The 25,163-nt window shown below is 44.1% G+C and overlaps 1 protein-coding gene across 5 annotated transcripts in view; it reads right to left on the reverse strand.

Moving 5' to 3' along the window:
• The window catches only part of MYO1C (myosin IC), a 365,885-nt gene that overhangs the window by 12,018 nt on the left and 328,704 nt on the right, over window positions 1-25,163 (reverse strand). For all 5 annotated transcript variants that reach the window (XM_069226100.1, XM_069226102.1, XM_069226099.1 and 2 more), the window contains exons 20-27: window positions 22,862-22,975; window positions 19,525-19,601; window positions 18,886-18,954; window positions 12,450-12,534; window positions 11,778-11,937; window positions 10,666-10,749; window positions 1,021-1,114; window positions 883-938 (exon numbers count right to left, since the gene is read on the reverse strand). In XM_069226100.1, coding sequence (XP_069082201.1) covers window positions 883-938; window positions 1,021-1,114; window positions 10,666-10,749; window positions 11,778-11,937; window positions 12,450-12,534; window positions 18,886-18,954; window positions 19,525-19,601; window positions 22,862-22,975 — 739 coding nt within the window. The remainder of the gene's footprint in view (window positions 1-882; window positions 939-1,020; window positions 1,115-10,665; window positions 10,750-11,777; window positions 11,938-12,449; window positions 12,535-18,885; window positions 18,955-19,524; window positions 19,602-22,861; window positions 22,976-25,163) is intronic.

A 25,163-nucleotide genomic window follows, 5' to 3' on the forward strand; every position in this document is an offset into this window, starting at 1 on the left:
GACATCACCCCACATCCAAGCTGTATTAAAGGTGTAACTCTTCAGAAAGATGTTATTCATTATCATCAGTCAGTTTTTCGAATTCTCATCTGTACTTTTTGGCTCTAACCACAGGCATAAGCTGCCACCTTTATCCATGTGTGCTGCAACTTGGTCATCAAATTATGAAAGGTCTATGGTTACCAATCTTCTGTCTGAAATGCGAACCACAAACACTCAACTCCGCCACCAAAAGCCATGTCAAGTACCCAGAACTAGCCTAAACGTAAGAGTCAGCAGTCTACTCCGATCTGGACCGAGTATTTACTATCCAGAAACAACTGTAGAACCACTACTTTAACCTCAATGAGAAAACCACTTCAAACACTCTAACATTAACATGTGAAATACTGCAACACTGCGATGTGGGCAGGCCAACAACTCTTCTAAAGACACTAACAGATACAGGCTTTTTGGTCCATATTTGTTCAGGGGAATTCTTCACTGCTGGTAATAGCCTGCTTCTGTGAGCTGTTAGTCACATTTCTTGTGCTTACTCTGCAATTGAAATATTACATACATCACTTCTGTTGTAGTTTTTCCAGTCAGTTGATTTGCATCTCTACCCTTCAATAAAAACATAATACAAATATTTCGAAAACATATGCCAACATTAGCAGGAGGTGTGCTTTAAAGTTAAAGGGTAAAACAAAGTCAATATCAGATAGAAAACTGCTCTAAGCGCAAACAGGAAACCTTTACACCGTGGGATTGCTATATAGCACCACCTCAGATACACAGAACTTTAATGTCAAGGCCACCAATCATAAACCCAGAGAGTAGATAGATTCCCACAGCAATCTACTATTCCTCTGTACTGTAGTTGGCATTAAAATGTTGTACCTGGATAGTCTCGTTTTCCAAGATCTGAAGAACTTTGGCATTGATTTCTTCGTTGCCTGCAAAGAAAGCAACAGTGTGAGAAAAGAGCAGTGCCTGCAAAACTGTATTTGCAGGCTGTTCGGAGTTAAAAACACTTACCCAGGCGAGTGCTGATAAAGAGCCTGGGAACACTCTGAGGATAGTTATCTTTTTTATCCTTAAAGATCTCACTTGCGACCACTTTCTGCTCCAGCTGCAAAACAGTTGGATGGATACATTAGAAGCACAACAGGACAAACGACAGATCACTAAGCAGGAACTAATGTCCACTCTCTAAGCTATCAAGTACTGAAGAGGCGATCTTTGCAGACCAACCTTTGAAGTAGTAAATTCTTCAATTTAAAACTAAGGACCACATTATACTGATCCTTCAGACACACCACAGATTACTGACCTTCAGCAATTCTCTTTCTAGGAGAGACTCGAGTTATACCTTTTCTGGGACAGACCATCTAACCACATATTCCTCACTGTATAAATACTTTCCCAAGAGTGAGAATGGATCTGGAAAATTTTGAGCAGTACCTTTGAGCCCTGGCAATTGGTGCCGCTGTGTTCCACACGGAAGCGGTTTTGCTCCGTAAATGATGTGTGGAGCCCATATATGTGTGACTCTTGTGTGCAGACTTCAGTTGTTTTTTAGGCTCTCTGAGCCCCAAGATGCAGAGCCCCAACAGCAATTTAGCATCAATCAGTGTGCTGATTCCTTGACTTGGGATCTTTTTACTGAACAGAGTCCAGTTCACAGAATGGAGAGGATCAGACAGGAATCTGCAGATAGAGGTTCTATTAGAAAGAGCTCTGTCGAAGGTTAGTAACTTGTTCTTATGATAGAGACTTCTAACCACTCATTCCTCACCTTTTGAATAGATACCGAAGCAATTTGGCAATGGATCTGGAATTGGGTTGGTTAAGTGTATTGCACAGTGAGGTTGCACTAACACACCACATAATACGCTGCATTTCCTCACAATCCTGCTCTCTCAACCTCTGTCCTGAATCTCAGTGAGGTTAAGACTGAGGCTGCTATGATTATTGTCCACCTGCATCCTGCTTGTCAAACACGCCATGTGGCATATGCAGGCTCTGCTGTGGGACCGGAAGTCCCAGTGGGCCTAACATCAAGTAGATCTCTCTGACCATGTCTAGATTTTGAAGGAGACTTCAAAACGCTTGCAGTGGTGGTTGTTGGACCACGAGAAGGTCAGTGGCAGAACCCTCTCCCTAGCCCACAACCTTCTCCCTAGCCCACCTAGGGTTGACAGTGGTAACCAATGCATTGCTTCTGGGTTGGGGCAGCCACCTTGGAGAGGTAGACATGAGAGGTCTCTGGTGGAGTCACAGCTTCCTAACAATCTTTTAGAGTTGAAGGCTATCCGCTTGGAGTTGACAGCCTTCCTTCCGTCCATCCATCAAGGCAACGCTAGTGCAGGTCCGTAGGACAAAACTACTGCCATGTAGCACTGGAACAAGCAGGGCTGGATGAGGTCATAGACCCTGTGCCAAGAGGCACTACACCTCTGGAAATGGCTGGACCATCAAGGAAGCTTTCTGGTGGTGAAGCACCCAGCAGGATCTTTGAATGCCAAAGCAGACAAACTGAGCTGCTGATGCATATCTGATCACAACTTGTAGTTACACCAATGTGCAAACTCTCTTCTGTGAATGAGGAGAACCTTGGCTCGATCTGTTCACCACCTCCAAGAACGTGTAAGGTCAGCAATTCTGCGCGTTGCAGTTTTCAAGCTGTCTCTTACTAGAAGAAGTGTTATGTGTAAGGATGGAACACAGGACTGCTGTACGCCATTGCACTGGTACCTCTACTTCCCTAGGTTCTGAAGATGATCAGGACTAGCCGGGCACAAATCAAACTGGTGGCTCCTGATTGGGCACAGTGAGTGTGGTATTTAGATCCCCTGGGTATAAACATCTGTCCTCTGATTAGGCTGCCCCTTCGAGGAGGATCTGCTGTCCCAGCAACTGTGGACGGTCTTAAACCTGGGCCTCTGCAATCTCTACCTTCATGCTTGAAGATTGACTGTCGACAGCTGAACATCTTCAACCTTCCCAGGAAGGGGGTTGATGTCATCTTAACAGCCAGGCGTCCCTTGATGAAATCTGCATACACCTATTGTTGAGACACTTTTGTGGTTTGGTGCAGCACATGTCACATTGATTCCATTCAGGCAGTTATCTAATGTTTTATTTGTTCTCTCCCTGGCCCGGCAAAGCTTTGCTTTCAGCATGGTTAAATGGCATCTTTTATCTATTGTGGCCTTGTAACAGTTGCCAGATCCACCATCATTATTTAAAGTACCTGTTGTGATGTGTTTGGTGGAAGGACTCCAGCTTTTGTTTCCTCCTTCCGCCTTTATGTCGCAGTGGGATCTTAATCCGGTCCTCATGTACTTGATGTGAACTTCCTTTGAGCCGCTGCACAGCTGTTCTTTGCTGCTTCTACTCCTCAAGACAGAGCTCCTCATTGCCATAACATTGGCCAAGTTGGTTAGTGAGTTCCAAGTTCTCTGTGTCAACCTGCAACCTACCACCTTTTTACCAGACAAACTGGTTCTGCAAACTTGGGCATCCATTCTTCCAAATGTAGTAACGCCATTCCACATGGCCAAACCATTACCTTGCAAGCGTTCTATGCTTCGCCTCACACCTCTAAGGAGGCGGAAGAGACTCCATTGCTTAAACACCAAAAAAGCACTGATTTTTTAGACTGGTCGTACCCGAGAATACCAAATGGACGATTAGCTCTTGTTGGGGTTTCTGTGACCAAATAAAGGCAAAGCCATGCAGAAAAAAAACTTCTCACTGGATTGTACTCTTCATCAAGATTTGCTGTGCATTGGCCAAGAAGCTGCCTTCGGAAGGGTTAAGGGCTCATTCCACCGGAGCTAAGGTGCTACCACTGCTCTGGCCCACAGAGTTCCTGTCCTGGCTATTTGTCAGGTGGCTACATGATTGTCCCTCCATATGTTCACAAAGCATTACTGTCTGGACAAGCAGGTGCGCCAAGAGGGAAGTTTTGCCTGCTCAGCCCTACAAGATTCTGCTAGGGAAGCATCTTGCCACTTGGATCAGGTAGTCTGTGAGAGCAAAATCTTGCCCTCTACAACAGGTTATTGTGGTGTTCCCACCACATTGAATCCTTGCACATATTCTGTCTCACAAACCAAAGATTCTTTAACTGTTCTCAGTGCTGCAACCATTGAGTTCTTAGTAGCCAACGTAGGGACCTCCTCTTTTGTGAAGCACCAACCAAAAAACAGGATGCCATGAGGACAATTAATTTCAGAAACTCAAGTACCTGAGTTGTTGTGTCAGATAAAAATAAGGGAATTATTTCCTTTATTTCTAGGACTTTCCATAACAGTGGGAATGCAATCATCATGTAAGTGTGCATCGGAGCTCCAATACACTGAATCAATCCCATAGGCACAGGTTTTAAGTATGTCAGATTAAAACAAAAACTGACATGGTGCAACTCCAGTTCTTCTCTTAATGATCTGCAATACAGGACACATCCAGTTAAGTACAGCCCAGCCCAGCATGTATTGTGGTAATTACATGACGACAAACTGAAATACCCTGACCTAAACATGGCTTCCAGAAAACCTGCATGCTGAAACAATTTTTTTCTCCAAAATTGTGTGAATTTGACCCTAACTTTTAATGGTCTGATTTACAATAGCAATATTATTCAAGAGGAGGGCAATCCCTGGTAGTTACTGACCATAGTAGAGTAGGCCCTCTGAATCGCCTCAAGAACCTTTAACTCACCACAGTCAGTAACTATCTGCGAATGCCCTCCCCTTGAATTATATTACAAAGTTATGCCTATCACGTTTCTATGGACACTATACAGTCCCCATCTCTTGGAACTGCTATGATTTGTACCTAAGAAGCCATATCAAATTTGCTTTTTCCATGGTCTTGTTAACCTCTCAGATCTGAAATTAACTCAATATTTCACTTTTGGGATTAGAATATAACTGGAAAGAAACCTTCATAATCCATTTTCCCTTCAGGATTTCTCTTCCCTTTATTGAAACATTTATGAAACAGCCTCAAACAGTTTTCTGTGTTTTTCTGTCCTCGAGGTTTTGCAGTATAGGGCTGTGTGATGGAATTATCCTGAGGGAACACTGCATCTTTTTTCAAGAAAAATGTATCAATATGTGCCCCACCAGTGTGAGTGAGTGGGAGCATTTGTGTTGTGCCCTACCATCTGAGGGAGCTCTTGTCGTTGGGTCTAACAACTGCCTACTCAAAATAATGAGCTTTCACGTTTTTCTTGAAATTTGTGTGTGTGAGCATTTCTCCAATATTTTTAGGCAAACAGATTCAAAGGAGGAACCCCTGAGTTCAAAATAAACCACCACACAAGTTTAAGATGTACTGCGGTACCAGCAGCTTTAACTGAGTTATACTGAGAGTTTACAACTGGATATGTGATAATGAATTTAAGAGATCACGTAACTTGGGGGTTGTTGATGGAAAAGCTCTTTCATGATGCATGATACCTTTACTGTAATACAATGTTTAATATGGGCTGATGTAGAGTCAAGATAACGGCAGAAACGTGATACCTTCTGCTCAGCTCCAAAACTCTATGCTCTTCTTATACTAAGAGAATGTTTGAAAATCCTGACTAAAGGGAATTGTAGTAGTCAGGTATAGAAGTTACCGTGGCACCTACTAAAAAAGTGTGCTTCTTTAAAGAAAGGAGGCATAGTAAAGGTTTACGCTGAGTGATGTTGAAAAAGCAGTTTGTAATAACTGTAATGACTGACTGTACCTGAGGTTGGAGTGTATCCTCGGTGCAAAAAACAAAACAAAAAAAAAAACCTTGGATATTTTGACCTTTTTTGAGGGGCCAAATTTAAGGAGCTAAGGAGCTAAGGAGTCGCTAAGGAAGTCCTGCATGAGGTGCTCAAAATGATCAGTTCAGACTGAGGGCGTGATTTGCATCTTGCTGGTTTGCATACTGCAACGACGATTGGTTTGTTGCCCCTTTGATCTGAAGTGTACTACTTTTTCCGATTAACTTCTTTGAGGTAAACCTTAATGTATTTTAAAGTATATCTTGTGCTCTTTCATGCAGGATGTATGCGTTTGATCTTTCAAATGTTAGTAATTTTCTTTTATGTTGGTAAGCTATAAGCTGCACCATTTGTTGGCAACTTAAACTCCGGTTTCTCATAACATATGCCACTTCCTTTCGTGAACTTCTGTATAGAAATTTAAAAGTTTCCTTCTGATGTTCCTCATGTTACCTCTCTGGAACGTCAAATTTCACACCCTACCCTGGCTTGGACAACAATATCAGACTGCTGATATCACCAATAATGCCCTGAATACATTTTGTCTTTCGTTTCTACAACTCACATTGATGCAGCAGAGCACTGCCACACTAAGTACTGGAAGGGGAAGGCTTTCTTGAGACCCTCTTTGTTTGTTTCTCTACTACAAATACAGATGAGTGAGCGCTGGCAAATGCTTAGTGTCTAGATGCTGATTGATGCCTGAACCCCTTTGACACACATCACAGTCTGATGTGGCAGGTCGAAGATCCTTCAGAATAACAAGTTAACTCCTCTCAATAGAAGATGGCTTGTTTTTAGTGACCTCTTGGTGATGAATTGCAGACTTCGAAGTTGCCTACCTTTGGGTTTATGATCCACTAGAACACATCTTAATATTGTTTTCCCATAGTATGTTCAATGTATTATTTTAATTCTGAATTCTTTAATTCTGAATATACCTTCAAAATATTTTCATTCTGAATAAGGCTTCTCAAGCACTGCCCTCCTCACTTTGATCTATTCTTGTGTCTCCACATTACCAACACCAAATCCACACAGTCTGCCTCTTTACACAAGTAAAGTGGTATGTGTTTCATTTTTAAAACAGCTGTAAGATTTTTGTGAAGTTGGTGCTTCTCCAGAGTGTAGTGTGACCAAAAGAAACGTCATTATATGGCCCAAGTGAATGATGGTCGCTCATGCTTCTCAATGATCAAGCAAACTATTCTCATGAGTTTAAAATTGTGCACTAACAACAGTAATGCTCCATTTATTGACAAACACGAGTCGCACATCAATCCAGTTTTTCACCTTGGGATGGATGTGGGATTGGAGCGTTAGATGGATACAAATCCAGATTGCCTTGAGTGGGAGGTGGAAATTGAGATAACTTTAATTTATTAAAACTAAATCAATTAAGTCACATCCATCTGTGAATGTATATTATTTATGTTTATATCATGCATTTCCAACCCCGTTAGTTTAATCATCATGCAGGGGTTGTCAGCACATGTGATCAGGCACACCCAGTGTAAGAAGCTTATCGGTTAAAGGAAGAACAAACTAAGTAAACAACCTGTATCAGAATCATATCCCGATCCGCTGTCTTTCCTTTAAAAGCAAGGCCTTCAGGAATTGCCTTTGTCCTGGGGAAAATACATACTCTGGAGTTCTACTATGTGTGCCAGCGACAAAAGTGCCAGCCTGTAATACAAAAGGAGCTGACACATAGACCAAAGCCTACTGGTTCACTCTCCCCAAGCTGTAAACTGAGTAGGAAGGGGCCCTTTTTTGACATGGTCACCCCCACTTTTTGCCCGGTACATGACACAATCTTGACTGCAATGGGTTCCTGCTATCCATGTTACCAGTGCCAGACCTCTTTCCCTTAAACTGTGCAATTGTTCCCCAGTTTGCAATACCTTTGCCCCCCAATAGTCCCTAATAAATGGCAGCCCTGGTACCTAGGGAATGGGTACAAAAGAGGCTGCAGAATGTATTGTGTCGCCTTCAGGGACCCCTCGCCTAGCACATGCAGACTGCCATTGCAGGTTGCGTGTCTTGGTGCAGCTAAAAGTGAAAACATGAAATGGCACACAGCTTGTGTGCCATGTCCCCTAACAATGCATGCAATATATGTAAGTCACTGCTACAGCAGGCGTTACAACTCTGAGGCAGGACTAATTATATTACATGTGAGAACATGCAAGACCAGATATGCCCCTGCTATGTCTTTGTCGATTCTTAGATATAGTAAACATGGATGCCATTTTAGGTACATGTGCTGGACACTGGTTCCAAAGCTACAGGAGGGCTTCACTTCGAATAGGGATGTTTGGTATCACACTTCTCGTATCGTATTAATAAACCCTCCCTGATGCCAGTGGCTGATTTTTTAATTGATGCACTCAGTGGGCACCGTAGAGGTACCCCATGAAAAACTACCAAGTACCAGAAGGCGGACTGACTAGTTTTAGCGAGCCTGCCACCATAAGACACGATTCTGACCTCCAAGGGTGAGAGTATTTGCTCTTGGAAGGTCAGAAACAAAGCCTACAAAGCCTGCTCTGGAAGAGGTGTTTACACACCCCGCTGACTAGTGAATATGCATTACTAGGCAGGGGGCTTCAAAGAAGCCCACCACCCTTGGTATGCCGATCTGGCTTCACTCAAAGGAGAGATGTCATGCCCCCTGCCCAAGGGCCCATTTGGTACCTGGACAGGTGGGAAATGTAGTATTCAGAAAGGTATATCCACCCCTAGGTTCAGTCCCACCTCTACTGTGTGCTCTCTCATGTGGACACAACATTTAGAAATCCACCATCTTGGAGTTGGCAGATTTAGGAACTCTGGGACAGGGTTATGCCCATCTCCCACAGGAAGGGGTCATTATAGGGGATGTAGTGACCCCAGGAGTAGGTAGCCCATTGGCTGCTACCTTACACTCCCCTAACACCCATAACATGTAATATTTAGGGGAGCCCCTGGCACCAGAACAGCAGATTTCTGCTGACCTACAAAGATGGACACTCAAGGGCCACAAAATCAAAGACTGAGGAAGAAGCACCTGACTTGGCTCCAAACCCTGCCGGCCTGTATGCAGTTCCCGCCAATTTGCACCAACGTCGACTAGTCATACAAGCTACTGTGCCTCCAGAAGCCTGGGAGGACTGCCTGCCTTCAACACACACCCAGGAACTCCTGTGGAGCAGCAGAGCTGCTTCCCTGTGACTTGCAGGTACTCGAAGAGACCAGAGAGGACTCCAGACCACAAAAACCCGACACCAGAAAGCACCACTGCACCCGTGCCACCTAGCTTGAGCTGAAGTGGGCCAAATGTACCAATATGGTCCCCCAGCCCTCCATAGACAAGGCCCACCTTGGACTTGCCCAATGTGGATTCACAGACGCTGCACCTGCATCCTCTGTCTACAGGCCCCCTCAACCACGAGAGCTCCCAATGGAGAAAACCTGTCACCTCAGAACACCTCTGCACCCGTTGCCCTTGGCCTGCGAAGAAGAGGACTGATGGTGCCCCACAGTCCCTGAGCATCTCAAGACTTGAACCCACTTGTTGGATCTCCTCGACCGGACTACCTGTCCAAAACTGCAGCCTCTTTTCAACCGGACCTTTCCCAGTGACTAACATTGGGCAACTGACGCTGTACTATACCTCTGCACCCAGACACCCCAGCGCCACCCAGCGTGACCTGTTGGTGTGGTCCTGACCCTTGCCCAATACTTACCTTAAGTCCAGGAGATTGGTCCCGTAAGTCGCTGTACTATACCAAAATGGAGCATGTGTTTTCCTCTTCATAGGATAATATTGCTGCTTCTTAAAAATGCACTGTCGACATTTGAAACCTAGAAGTATTTTTTCTGCAAAATGTACTTACCTGATCGTATTGATTCTAGTGCCTAAATATACATTCTGATACTTATTTTTGTAAATTGGTGTGGATCTCCTTATTGAGTCGTGTTTCACATTTAATGACTGGTATTTATTCACAGATGTCTAAATCCTCTCTGATAACCCTAAGGCTGCTCAATCTCACTACCCCCTAAAAGAGCACATTGGGATTGCTAAAGCAAGCCCCTGTTCACTAATAAGGGAACCCCTGGACTCTGCACAATATATCCCATTTTGATTTATCACATAAAGAGCCAGCTTCCACCACTAATGTTTCTTGGATGGTATTACAAAACCATCTTTGGATAAAAATAAGATAAAATTATTCAAAGAAACACTTCACTGTTGTAAAATATTAAAATAATTTTAATTACCCACTCTTTTAATGTCACAGTTCTCTCAGTAAAACAGACCCATTTTTTTGTGGTCTCTCAGGCAGATACTTGGTGATGATGAAGATCCCCAGTACAGTACAAAATGTCACTGAACTAGAAACAGGATGGGGAAATATGATCCCTGCAAAGCTGGTTCAGCTTTGCCTGAGAAATGCAACCCTCTCTCAACCCTGTCGTAACAGAGCATAAATTGGGAACTGAGATTACGAGCAGAGCAAGGCATAGACTAGTATATAACATCCCTGAAGTACAGAGATCAGTACTAGGGAACGAAAACCCAAGGCAGAACACCTATCAGAATTAGAAATCCATAATGTTCTTCTGTACAAGATACAGATTTAGTAATCAACAACATTCAGAACAGAAGAAATCATAAAACAGCAATTGCTGCAGATCAGAGCTCAAAAAAGCCAACTAAGACCCCCTGACGAGAAATGCCTGGACCCCTTGATATAGTTCAGCCAACCCTGGCAGTCAACCCTTTAACCCAGGCAGGGTCATATTCTGCGGTGAATTCATTGTGCCTGGAACTACAATGTAGAGCTATAAACATTTTATTCACCCTGTCATGGCACATCAAGTTTGTTTCAGTTGCAGAGATCTCCCACCACAGATCTAAAAGTACCTGCTGTTTCCACTCCGGACTGATCCGTTTGCAGTATTTCCACACCATGTTTTGCATACACATGTCCCTCAGGAGCTGTGAGGCCTGTAAGAAAAGGGGGCACAGTTAGGAGCAGATAGTTAAGGGAGTACTCCTCATTATTGGTGGTGTGTGCTTATTACTATTTCTGAAAGGTAGAGGCAAAAGCCTATCAAACCTGGGGCTATCGGTATGTGCAGGCTGAGAAACCTCTCACAGTCCACCAGGATTGTCATGTGAGCCTCAAGCCAGTGTATCGGAGACGTAACCCTAGTAAGGATAATCTCTATACTACTGTGTTAGCCCACTTTCAACTATGCCTAGAAAAGAAATTCTCTCTAGTGCTGAGCCAAACTCCTGTCCATCCAGCCCCACCACAGAAAGGTGCTATAACTGAGAAGCAAAACAATGGCTACCAACTCTAGTGGGGAAAGGCTTTGCATTCCCGAGCCAATCGTCAGGCCTTTTACAAAGACAAACTTGAAACAGCTTGCCACTAAAGCCCAGAAGGAAGAGGCACAGTACCCCTCAGTCAAGCTATGGACCTATCTTTTGGGGAATACTTCTGTATTCCTAATCAAAATCTGGTATTGCTGTGTCAAACTCACCATCCATCGATTGAAGAGAAGGGCTGTTTGACACCCGCCCCCTACCTGTTCCCCATTCCCAAACAAGCTTTCTTCCACTTTTCCATCACTGGCAACATTATATAGAACATATTTCTGCTGTGACCAAGATTACTGTTCACCCAGCTGTATCCTAAACATGATCTTAAATATCAGAAGAAGCATGTGCTTCCCCAAAATGTAAGCAAGATCAAAATCAACAAATATAATGCAGTCAATATCAAAATTATTTTACTGACTGAAGCTTTGTCGCTTATCAATTAAGGTAGAGCATACACATGGTGTGAACCAGTGGCTAAATCTCATGTTCTTTTAAATAATGCAATATTTTACCAAAAATATATAGCGCACAAGTAAAATAATGTTCATTTTATCAAAGATCAAAAACATATCTTTAGTCCTTGATCTCCCTTTCCAAACCTCTTGTTTAGGGTCAGCATGTTATTGCCACCTATCAGCCTCATGTACCTCACTGAGCGACGGGGGAGGTGTGGGCCAGGACTTGTCCAGAACATTCTTTGGAAGATTCCGTCGCAGCTTCATCAGAAAAGAGTAGCGGATGTAATCAATGAAGTATTCATTCTCAGGGCAACGGGGGTAGTTACGGTAAATAAAGCCTTTGATCAACCTAGAAATGCAGAGATGAGAATAGTCATTCATCGGACAGATATTGAAGTGAAGGAACGGACTAGAAGAAAGTGCCAAAACCAGGAAAAGGAACCACTCAATAAAGCAAGGATGGGAAGTTGAAAAATATGAGGAGCAGCTGAAGCAGCAAAAAATCATGAAGAGAAAAATAAACTACTCATCAAAACATCTACCACTATTAAGAGAAAGGGCAAGTAATACCTTATCAAAAAGCACCAACGTAGACAGAGAAGAGACATTCTATTGATCTCCACATAAGTGGGCACTGTTATGTCACAAAGAAAAAAGAAGTAACTGTTTATGTTAGATTAACAAAGATGGAAGACCACTACACGAATACTTGTTGGCTCTGTCAGGATCATCTGTTTGTGGAGATAAAAAGGAAAGCAAAATAATCTCCTGTTTGCTGAAATTTGTATGAAAGTCTGTGGGGAAGGGCAGGTTCTGCTTCACAATCCTTCATAGCACAAATCAATACACTGCAGTACTTACCGCCGAATGGTTTCAGCAGCCCACTTTCTTTTGGCAGCTTTTCTACGCCCAACAGTTCCACGCCACCAAGACTGAATAACAATGGCTGCAGGAAAATGAAAATGTCACTTACCCAGTGTACATCTGTTCGTGGCATCAGTCGCAGTAGATTCGCATGTTCTGCAATAGCTCGCCATCTGGTGTTGGGCCGGAGTGTTACAAGTTGTTTTTCTTCGAAGAAGTCTTTCGAGTCACGGGACCGAGTGACTCCTCCTTTTGTCTCCATTGCGCATGGGCGTCGACTCCATCCTCGATTGTTTTTCCCCGCAGAGGGTGAGGTAGGAGTTGAATTGTAGTAATAGTGCCCATGCAATGGAGTGACTAAGTATGCACTTATTTAAGGTTGAGATGATACATATATAAATAATTGAAGGTAACTTCCAAACTGCTACAGGCTCCCGGGGAGGCGGGTGGGCACATGCGAATCTACTGCGACTGATGCCACGAACAGATGTACACTGGGTAAGTGACATTTTCAGTTCGATGGCATCTGTCGCTGTAGATACGCATGTTCTGCAATAGACTAGTAAGCAGTTATTTCCCCAAAAGCGGTGGATCAGCCTGTAGGAGTGGAAGTAGTCTGAAATAATGTCCTTAATACAGCTTGACCTACTGTGGCTTGTTGTGCGGATAACACGTCTACACAGTAGTGCTTGGTGAATGTGTGAGGCGTAGACCATGTGGCTGCCTTACATATTTCTTGCATTGGGATGTTTCCTAGAAAGGCCATGGTAGCACCTTTCTTTCTGGTTGAGTGTGCCCTTGGTGTAATGGGCAGCTGTCGTTTAGCTTTAAGGTAGCAGATTTGGATGCATTTAACTATCCATCTGGCTATACCTTGTTTTGAAATTGGGTTTCCTGCATGAGGTTTTTGAAATGCAATAAAGAGTTGTTTAGTCTTTCTGATGTTCTTTGTTCTGTCAATGTAATACATTAATGCTCTTTTGACATCTAATGTATGTAGTGCCCTTTCAGCTACGGTATCTGGCTGTGGAAAGAACACCGGAAGTTCCACTGTTTGATTTAGATGGAACGGTGAAATAACCTTTGGCAAAAATTTAGGATTGGTCCTTAGGACGACTTTATTTTTGTGTAGTTGTATAAAAGGTTCCTGTATAGTAAACGCCTGAATCTCGCTTACTCCTCTCAGGGAAGTAATGGCGATGAGAAATGCCACCTTCCAGGTTAGGAACTGTATGTCGCAGGAGTGCATGGGTTCAAAAGGTGGACCCATAAGTCTAGTTAGGACAACATTTAGGTTCCATGAAGGAACAGGTAGTGTTCTTGGTGGTATAATTCTCCTAAGGCCCTCCATGAATGCTTTAATGACTGGTATTTTATATAGGGAAGTTGAATAGGTAGTCTGCAGGTATGCAGATATTGCTGCAAGGTGAATCTTAATGGAAGAGAAAGCTAGGTTAGATTTTTGTAAGTGAAGCAAGTAACCCACTACATGTTCTGGAGTTGTGTGTAATGGTTGTATTTGATTAATATGGCAGTAGCAAACAAACCTCTTCCATTTACTTGCATAGCAGTGCCTGGTGGATGGCCTTCTTGCTTGTTTTATGACTTCCATACATTCTTGGGTAAGTTGTAAGTGCCCGAATTCTAGGATTTCAGGAGCCAGATTGCTAGATTCAGCGATGCTGGATCTGGGTGTCTGATCCTTTGGTTGTGCTGTGTCAACAGATCTGGCCTGTTGGGCAATTTGATGCAGGGTACCACTGATAGGTCTAGCAGCGTTGTGTACCAGGGTTGCCTTGCCCAAGTTGGTGCTATCAATATGAGTTTGAGTTTGCTTTGAGTGAGTTTGTTTACCAGGTAAGGAAGGAGAGGGAGAGGAGGAAAAGCGTAAGCAAATATCCCTGACCAGTTCATCCATAGGGCATTGCCTTGGGATTGTTTGTGTGGGTATCTGGATGCGAAGTTTTGGCATTTTGCGTTCTCCCTTGTCGCAAACAAGTCTATCTGAGGTGTTCCCCAGAGTTTGAAATAAGTGTTCCGTATTTGGGGGTGAATTTCCCATTCGTGGACCTGTTGGTGATCTCGAGAGAGATTGTCTGCGAGTTGATTTTGTATCCCTGGTATAAACTGTGCAATTAGGCGAATTTGGTTGTGAATTGCCCAATGCCAAATTTTTTGTGCTAACATGCTTAACTGCGTGGAGTGCGTCCCTCCCTGCTTGTTTAGATAATACATTGTTGTCATGTTGTCTGTTTTGACGAGAATGTATTTGTGAACTATTATTGGTTGGAAAGCTTTTAGTGCTTGAAAAACTGCAAGAAGTTCTAGGTGATTGATATGCAGTTTTGTTTGATGTACGTTCCATTGTCCTTGTATGCTGTGTTGATCGAGGTGTGCTCCCCACCCTGTCATGGAAGCATCTGTTGTTATTACGTATTGTGGCACTGGGTCTTGGAAAGGCCGCCCCTTGTTTAAATTTATGTTGTTCCACCACAGAAGCGAGAGGTAAGTTTGGCGGTCTATTAACACCAGATCTAGAAGGTGACCCTGTGCTTGAGACCACTGTGATGCTAGGCATTGTTGTAAGGGCCTCATGTGCAGTCTTGCGTTTGGGACAATGGCTATGCATGATGACATCATGCCTAGGAGTTGTAATACCATCTTTGCTTGTATCTTTTGTGTTGGATACATGCGTTGTATGATGGTGTTGAAATTTTGAATTCTTTGTGGACTTGGAGTGGCTACTCCTTTTGATGTGTCTATTATGGCTCCCAGGTATTGTTGTACCTTGCGTGGCCGAATTTTGGATTTTGTGAAATTGACGGTGAACCCTAGTTTGAAGAGGGTTTGTATGATATGATTTGTGTGATTTGAGCACTCTATTAACGAATGGGCCTTGATTAGCCAGTCGTCTAGATATGGGAACACATGTATTTGCTGCCTTCTGATGTGTGCAGCGACTACCGCTAGACATTTGGTAAAGACTCTTGGTGCGGTTGTTAATCCGAAAGGCAGTACCTTGAATTGGTAATGTATTCCTTTGAATACAAACCTTAGGTATTTCCTGTGCGATGGGTGAATTGGTATATGGAAATAAGCATCCTTGAGGTCTAAAGTTGCCATGTAGTCGTGCAGCTTTAGCAATGGCAATACTTCTTGTAGTGTGACCATGTGGAAGTGGTCTGATTTGATGAAAGTGTTGACTACTCTGAGGTCTAGGATTGGTCTCAGTGTTTTGTCCTTCTTTGGTATCAGAAAGTACAGTGAGTAAACTCCTGTGTTTATTTGTGTGTTTGGCACTAATTCGATTGCATTCTTTTGCAATAGTGCCTGCACTTCTATCTCTAGGAGATTGGAATGGTGTGTTGTTAAATTTTGTGCTTTTGGTGGTATGTTTGGAGGGAACTGTAGAAATTCTATGCAGTAACCATGTTGGATAATTGCTAGAACCCAAGTGTCTGTAGTGATTTTCTCCCATGCTCTGTAATAATGACCTATTCGTCCCCCCACTGGTGTTGTGTGGAGGGGGTGAGTGACATGTGAGTCACTGTTTAGTAGTAGGGGTTTTGGGGCTTTGGAATCTTCCTCTATTTCTAGGGAATTGCCCTCCTCTATATTGTCCCCGAAAACCTCCTCTATACTGTCCTTGGTAACTGGACGGTGTGGCTTGTGAGGTGCTGGCTTGTGTGCTTTGACCCCGAAACCCCCCTCGAAAGGGCGTTTTACGGAATGAGCTGTAATTCCCTCTGCTCTGCGGGGAGTAGAGTGCGCCCATGGCTTTGGCAGTGTCCGTATCTTTTTTGAGTTTCTCAATCGCTGTGTCCACTTCTGGACCGAACAGTTCTTTTTCATTAAAAGGCATATTGAGAACTGCTTGTTGAATCTCTGGTTTAAATCCAGACGTTCGTAGCCATGCATGCCTTCTGATAGTTACAGATGTATTAATTGTCCGTGCAGCTGTATCTGCAGCGTCCATGGAGGAGCGGATCTGGTTGTTGGAGATGGCCTGTCCCTCCTCAACCACTTGTTTTGCCCTATTTTGGAAGTCTTTGGGCAGATGTTCAATGAGATGTTGCATCTCGTCCCAGTGGGCTCTGTCATAGCGCGCAAGTAGTGCCTGGGAGTTCGCGATGCGCCACTGGTTTGCAGCTTGTGCTGCGACTCTTTTACCAGCTGCATCAAACTTGCGGCTTTCTTTATCTGGGGGTGGTGCATCTCCAGATGTGTGAGAGTTGGCCCTTTTCCTAGCTGCTCCTACAACAACAGAGTCTGGTGGCAGCTGTGTTGTGATGAAAGCCGGGTCTGTAGGAGGCGGCTTATATTTTTTTTCCACCCTTGGTGTGATTGCCCTACTTTTGACCGGGTCCTTAAATATGTCTTTTGCGTGCCGGAGCATACCAGGGAGCATAGGCAGGCTTTGGTAGGAGCTGTGGGTGGAGGAGAGTGTGTTGAACAAGAAATCATCCTCGACCTGTTCTGAGTGGAGGCTTACGTTGTGAAATTGTGCTGCTCTAGCCACCACCTGAGAGTACGCGGTGCTGTCTTCTGGTGGAGATGGTTTTGTAGGGTATGCCTCTGGGCTGTTATCTGACACTGGGGCGTCGTATAGGTCCCATGCGTCCTGGTCTTGGTCACCCTGGCTCATGGTGGTGTGAGCTGGGGAGTGTGATGGCGTTTGTGCTGGTGAAACGTTAATCACGGGCGGAGGAGAGGGTGGTGGTGTAACTCTTTTCACCACTTTTGGTTGTGGTGCTTGTTCCGTCTGGAACTCCAACCTTCTCTTTCTCCTAATGGGGGGAAGGGTGCTTATTTTTCCTGTCCCCTGCTGAATGAAGATACGCTTTTGCGTATGGTCCGCATCAGTTGCTTGTAGCTCTTCCTCAAACCTATGCTTCTGCATTTGGGAGGTTAGCGAGTGCTCTTCTGTATAAGAGCCTGAAGCTGGGTCGCTTGCAGTTTGTTTCGGCGTCGAAACTTTGTCTGCGTGTTTTTTCGGCTCCGAGGTGACTTTTTTCCTTTTCGGGGCCGAAACCTCTCGGCGTCGATCTGTTTCGGTGCCGCTGTCTCGGCGTCGAGCCGTGTCCACACCGGCATCTCGGTGTCGAGGCTTGTCTCCAGCACTTTCTCGGTCCCGAGAAGGCTGCGTGCCGGTGTCTCGACCGGAGTCGGACGATCTCGGCACTGTTTGGGCCTTTTTCGGTGCCGACGGTCGGTCACCGATTTTATGGGTTGAGCCATGGCCTGGTGGCAGTGGCGTCCCCTGGGCCTTGTAAATGTTTCTTTGTGTGGTTTTCGACGTCTTACTCACGGTTTGTGTATCGTCGAATCCTTCGGAGTCTGAGTCTTGGATCGAGAAGGTACCTTCCTCTTCCTGTTCCTCGAACTCCCGTCGGGCTGTCGGTGCGGACGCCATTTGAAGTCTTCTGGCTCGACGGTCTCGGAGTGTTTTTCGGGACCGGAACGCACGACAGGCCTCGCAGGTGTCTTCGCTGTGCTCAGGTGACAGGCACAGGTTGCAGACCAAGTGTTGGTCTGTGTAGGGGTATTTATTGTGGCATTTGGGGCAGAAACGGAACGGGGTCCGTTCCATCGGCGTTCTTCAGCACGCGGTCGGGCCGACCAGGCCCCGACGGAGGATCGAAAAATTACCCCGAAGGGCACCGGAGCTCTTCGATCTTCGATGCGGTGTTGAATGTAAGTATGCCGATCCCGAACGCAACAATACCGACGAAAATCTTCCGAAATTAACTATTTTTTCTGTTCCGAAACTCGGAGCGACAGGAACACGTCCGAACCCGATGGCGGAAAAAAAACAATCGAGGATGGAGTCGACGCCCATGCGCAATGGAGACAAAAGGAGGAGTCACTCGGTCCCGTGACTCGAAAGACTTCTTCGAAGAAAAACAACTTGTAACACTCCGGCCCAACACCAGATGGCGAGCTATTGCAGAACATGCGTATCTACAGCGACAGATGCCATCGAACTAATACGTTTAGTCATGAGCTCGTGAAGATAAACACTAAACAACCCTGCTGCAGCTAATTTAAAAAAGAATTCACAGGAATAGCAAACATCATAGATGACGACAACTTTCAGAGCACTTTAAATCTACAATCCTCTACCTCCAGCACACTTAACATCTGGCTGAAAGCTCTACATCCTCTACCTCCAGCACACTTAACATCTGGCTGAAAGCTCTTCAGACTGCACACTTAGTAAGAATGCCCTGCATGTCCATGCCCCTAAACGCTCTTTTCCACCAGTCTTTTACTAATTATTTTTAACCCAACCATTTCAGCGTGGCCAGCTCAGAAAAGATAAGACACTTTTGTCTGCCAAGTATAACCACTGACATCAGTGAGAACATCCTTCGACATTTACCCCAAAAACCAAACAATTCGTACATAAAATAATTTCACTGGGTGTTCTCACCAGAATGCTTCAGATGAAGGAACTTCTTGCGCTGGTGGAACCCTTTCCAGGCAGACTGTATAAGGGTCACTGGAGAAAAAGAAAAGTAAGGGAAAGCATATTATACTATGAAGAGATGCAGGAACAGTGTCACATTCGAAGGCTAAAGGTCATATGACGTGAAAGACTAAACCACTGCTGAGTCTCCACATGGAAGACAGAAATCACGTAAGGGAGCTACAGCCACTGAGATACAATGTGTAAATATTATAAAGAAATGTGTCGACACTACTATTTTTTGGGAAAATAGTTACATCTCATATGGGTTCTGTTTGAATTGCTAAGAATTCACATTATGAATTGTGCATTCATGTAGATGGCGAAGACCCCGTCAAAACTGAAAGTCCGAACCAGATATAACATTTGGGAGTTAGAGGTCCACGGAGTCCTGCTGCATGAAGAAAAATGAAAAGTACCAATTGGAAGCACTGCAACGATGCCTTTTGAAAAAAATACGTGGTGGAAAAGAGTATGGTGTCACCAGGGCTTAGTTTGGTATGGGAGCTATAAGTGACCAACAATCAGCAGGTGAGCTACACCCCCCCCACCAACCATCCACAGCTTCCACTATATCAGATATATATTCTTGTCCCTCCTCACCCAGACTCTGCTTCCGCACTTCCAAGGCATCTTCTGTTGCAAAGAGGGTTTTCGGAAATCTGATGAATATTTTGGTTCTAAAAAGGAAAACAAACCATCAATGTTATGGTAACGTTACCCTGTGGACTGCACTCTTTGAAAGGCACTGTGTATTGTAACAATAGATTGCCAGTTTAAGTCTGGGGTGAAATGCACTGCATTATTCCTCTATCTAGTAAAAGTAATACTTATTTGGACCTCAATGACAGACTTATTTTCTCATCAATATAAATACACTGCTATATTTCTGACATCCAAAATATGTAATGGTGTTTCTAGTGCAGACACCAAGGTCGAAGACTTCAGATCTTGCTGCAGTTAAAAATAAGTGGTATTATTGAGATTTCCTGATGCTGCAGCGCTGAGAGATGCAACAGATGTGGGAAAATCTGGCAAGCCTGTATTGGTAGTATGAGTATCAGTATCATGTGAGCTGTCCTGCATTTTTTCACCGCATATGATATAGGTGGTACTGAGGGGAAAGCATATGCAAATAACCCTGATTAAATTATTGATACTGCCTTACCTTTTGTGTGGTGATGTGTAAACCTGGATGCAAAAATTTGGCATTTTGAGTTTTTGTTTCTTGCAAGTACGTCTATGAAGAGTTGTCCCCAATCCACAAAAAGTAATTTTCATTCATCAGTGACCCCCAGTTGTCTACCTTGAGAGCCTGCATTGACATTCATTTCACCCGGCAAAAGAAAGAGGAGTTGTCCTTTGCTTTGTACTGACCAGCGTCAAAACATTTAACATTTATTGGACAACGGTTGAGGTTGTATCCCACTCTCCTTACGTAAAAACATCACTGTGATGTTTTCTGTATCGATTTGGACAATGTCCTCTCTCACCTCTGTTGAGAATGATTTCAGATGAAATCTGGCAATTGACTGTAAAACCCAACTGGCACAACATCTGTATAATTCTGTTTGTGGTATTCTGACATTCCAGAAATTCATTCTCCTTCAATAGCTAAATGTCCAGGTATTGATACCTCTTCATGGCTTGTTGCCTTAGATATGCCATCACTGCCAAAGCATTTTGTGAGCACTCTTGGACTTTATTCCCAATGGAAGAATTAAATTGCCATTTTGCCACTTACCACAAACCAAAGACATTTCTGATGTAATTGGTAAATGGGCATATGAAAAAAGGCGTTCCTGAGGTCACAGTCCTCTTCTGGCTAGGGAATTAGATCTTGTAAGGTTCTCATTCTGACATGAATGGTTTTCTGTGTCTGCTTAGGGTCACATGTCTAAGACAGAGCTCAGGATGCCATGTTTCATTAGAATCTGAAAAATAAACGGGGTATTCGCTCTGATTTTGCTCTTGTGGAGAAAATACATTACTTTTGTAGACAAGAGTGAACAGTGGAGGCACAATATCTTCTTTTACATACGTTTTCTTGAGCTTTTAATTCTGTGGGTTCTTTTTAAATCAAATCATATGCAATATTTCTGTTTTACGCTTTAGTCCTATGGGTCTGAGATTATGATTTTTCATTGGTGTGGGAAGCACCTCAGACGCTTCCCAAAAAGAGGGGAGAAAAACAGTTTCATCATATAGTAGTAAGACCTGAGCCTCTTCTTAGGTCAAACACAGATTCCTGGAGTGAATGCATTAGTCCACTGAGCCACCGGTCTGACTTGGTGACTGTTGCTATTGGCATCCCTGTAGATAGAATTGCTACTTGCCCTGAGGCACTTGGATGTTGGCACCCATAAGGCACCTGTCACCTTAAGAGTCTCAGTATCCTTCGACACTTGAGTCAGGGATATGCTCATCCTTTTGAGACATATTTATCATGGGGTTTTGTGCCTTAAGTCTAAAGGTAAAAATTCAAAGACATGCCTGTTGGAGAATTACATATCCTTAGACAAGTTGGATCTAAGCTGTCTGATGATGATGATTTTAAGTATGACATTAACCTCCAGTACTGCACAATAGATGGAGCCCACTTTTTTATATTCTTCAGTGAGTAGCAAACAATGATGGACTGGAATGTGACTGAAGTAATTACCAGTGGCTGAGATCATTTCAAGCATTCACCCATGACCATTATATTTTTCAACATAATGCACTGCACTTTGAAAAACGTGATGGTCATGGGTGAAATGCTTGAAATGATCTCAGCCACTGGTAATTACTTCGGTCACATTTCAGTCCATCATTGTTTGCTGCCCACTTTACCATTCTAGACAGAGACAAGCCTTGGTCAATTTCAATAAGAACAGTTCAGCCCTAACTCCCAGGCAAAGTTCCCTCCAGATGGGATCACAAGCAACCACAGACAAGTTCCGGCATGTTTAGGACTCATCAATAAGGCACAGCTTGATTTCTATAGCATAGTTAGAAGAGGACCCACACGTCTTGACCTACTCTCCCTTAGCACTTATGGAATCGCACTGAAGAAAACAAGAAGGTGATTGGTGGAATGCCTGATTTAATCTCCGCCACTGGTAAGTACTTGGTCCGCATTCTAGTATACCTCTCTAGACAGATAGCAGCTGCATGCAAATCAGCCTTGATCTAGCTCCAATTAATTTTCAATAGCACAAAGGAAAGGTGCTAGAACTACTCAAATGAGCTGGGTGTCCTCATTACTACAATGCACAGCTTATGACAGTCTTGCTAGGGGACTCTTCAGAGAAATAAAAAATATACAACCAAATTGGCACTCAAAGATACAGTCCATATCACAAAAAAAGAATCACAAAGAAACTGTACCAGAGAAATCATACTATTTTTGAAACATTTACAAAGATGAAAACAATATTTTTTAAACAGCGAGAAGAACAAGCACACAGGGCTATCAGGTGGCCAAAGACAAAACAAAGAGAAAAACTAACTCAAAGAAAATCATGTAAATGTAAGAATGAACCTATAATTGTCACCACATGCATTGTAAACACTAATGAATCATACACAATTAACTTTACAAAACCATATTTCCTTACAGCTACTTGGGATGTGAAGACGTATACAAGAAACAGCACAGAAGTCATCTGGTTACATTTTAAGTTATGACTTCAGTTTTAGAATCCCTGCCACTGAAATACTCAAAATATATATCTTTAAAATGTATATAAAACATGTATAATTTAGACATTTTTGTGACCTAAAAGAACACAATTGTGCTTATTTGCCTCAACTGATAAATACAGCAAGGAATAATTTAGGGTTTTCAGAAACATGAATTGTTATTGAGATACTCGCTGTGGGCGATATTGGACTGATAGTCGCTGCTGATTTACAATCTTTCCGGGTAATCAGGTTACTTTTACTGCTAGTAACTTACCTTCCCATTTTAAACTCCTCAGGTTTGTAGCCTAAGTGCTTCACTAACACAGCCACTCCATCGAGTGCTCGTCCGTCCCAGTGTGGCCACGTTTCTGGACACAGCGACTTGTACCTGTAGCCAAGAGCAGAAGAAGACAGTGAAAAACATTTCACTCCTTTTGAACTCTGTTGTCATATGATCATACAGTAGCGATGGTCCCGGAGTCCCATTATGATACTGAACAGGACTGAGGAATGATAGGAATTCACAGTCAGATGCAGATACATTACACGCCTTCGCCAATTACTTCGGACACCAAGCTATAGTAAAACGCTATGTCTTAGATATCCCATGGGTCTGCACCTTTACAATAGCATGTGTGCGTCTGATTCTGAAGCCTTAAACATCTCTTATTAATGTTATCTGTGTTTCTTCCATCATATTTCTATGTATGGAGTTCAGATTTGTATATACAGGAGGCACAGGAACTGGTCTGTGCAAAGATAACATGAAAACCTGGTTTTGCACACTTTGACGCATTAGTGCTCCAGTGACTGTGCCTAACATGGCCAAAGCTGCACAATCTTAATAACAGCAGACCCATGAGTTAGTGCATTCATAACTTACTTGGAATCCCATTACATCGGTCTTTCTTATGCCAGGCTATACTTTAAGAAGTTGCCCCACCGCCCCAAACACTTTCTTTTCCACTTCAAAGTTCCTTTTCCTTCTAAACGTATCCTTACCGTAACCGGTTCTGTGCCAGGGACGTAATGGTTACGTCCCGCGGCTAGCGCTCCCTCCATGGGTTTCCCCCCCAACCACCTATGGCAGGGCGGAAGGGGAATCGCTTCCCCTTCCTCCCCTGATCCCCCCCAGTGACATCTGATGACGTCAGCACATGCTCGCATGCTGACCTCATCAGAGGTCACCTCCCATGCTTCCAACGCGATGCGGAAGAGAAATGCTCAGCATTTCTCTTCGCTCGGGAGGAGGGGGCCGGCAGAGGCATGAAAGGAAAAGAAGGCCTTTTCTTTCCTTTCATGTCTCTGCACACGTTTATGCTGCCTGATCGCAATGCGATCGGGCAGTAGAATTGGCCACTAGACACCAAGGATTTCTTTTTGTTGATACCTACACATAAGGGGAGCAGCGCCCTGGGGAAGGACCGCTCCCCAGGGGGCCAAATTATTTTAAGGCCATTTCTGGGGAGGAAACCATCTAGACATCAGGGATATATATATATAGCACAACCCCTTAGGCAAGGGTCGCTCCCCGGGGGCCAATTGAATTTTAGCCCATTTCTGCCCCCTGTCCCCCCTCCCCCATTATAATTAGGCCAATCTGCCCCCGTGGGGCAGAAACCTCTAGACACCAGGGATAGATATATTATTTTCATTTATTTTATGTTTTTATGTTTGGGGAGCGACCCCTTAGGCAAGGGTCGCTCCCCAGGGGGGCAAATTGTATTTAGGCCATTTCTGCCCCCCTTGGGGCAGATCGGCCTATTTTTATTAGTCCAATCTGCCCCCAAGGGGGGCAGAAACCACTAGACACCAGGAATTTTTTTTTAATTTTTTTTTAATACTTGCGCATAAGGGGAGCGGCCCTGGGGGAGGGGGGATTGTATTTAGGCAATTTCTGCCCCCCTTGGGGACAGTTGAACCTTTTTTTTTAGGCCAGTTGGACCCCAAGGCAGAAACCACTAGGCACCAGGGATTTTTTTTGCACCAAGTTTACGCAGGGGGAGCGACCCCTTAGGCAAGGGTTGTTCTCCTGGGGTGCAAATTTATTTTAGACCATTTATTTTATTAGGCCGATCTGCCCCCGGGGGGGGGGGGCAGAAACCACTTAGGCACCATGGATTGGTGTATGTTTTGTTTGGGACGGCAGCCCCTTGGGGGCACATTACTGTTGGCCATATCTGCCCCCCTTGGGGCAAATTGGCCTATTGTTAGAAGGCTCATCTGCCCCCAAGGGGGGCCGAAAGCTCACCAGAGACCAGGGAAGATTTATTTTCAAATTAAGAGGGTGGGGGTATGGCCATACCCCCACCGCAAATAAATGGGGCCAAAGTTGTTCTGCCCACCAGTGGGCGGATGGGGCAATTACCCCTGATCCACACCCCGAGGGGGGAGGGTGTAATGGGGGTCAGAAAGTCTACTAGATTCAAGGGAATGAAAAAAATAGTGGGGTGGTGGCTACCAACCAGTATGAGCCTGATTATGCCCCTACCCCAACTGAAGGGGGCAACAGTATTTCAGCTCTCCCCGCACACTAAAACATCTTACTCCACGGCAAGCAAGAGGACATTTGATTA

The sequence above is a fragment of the Pleurodeles waltl genome, chromosome 3_1 (assembly GCF_031143425.1).
Source record: "Pleurodeles waltl isolate 20211129_DDA chromosome 3_1, aPleWal1.hap1.20221129, whole genome shotgun sequence".
Taxonomy (NCBI): Eukaryota; Metazoa; Chordata; class Amphibia; order Caudata; family Salamandridae; genus Pleurodeles; species Pleurodeles waltl.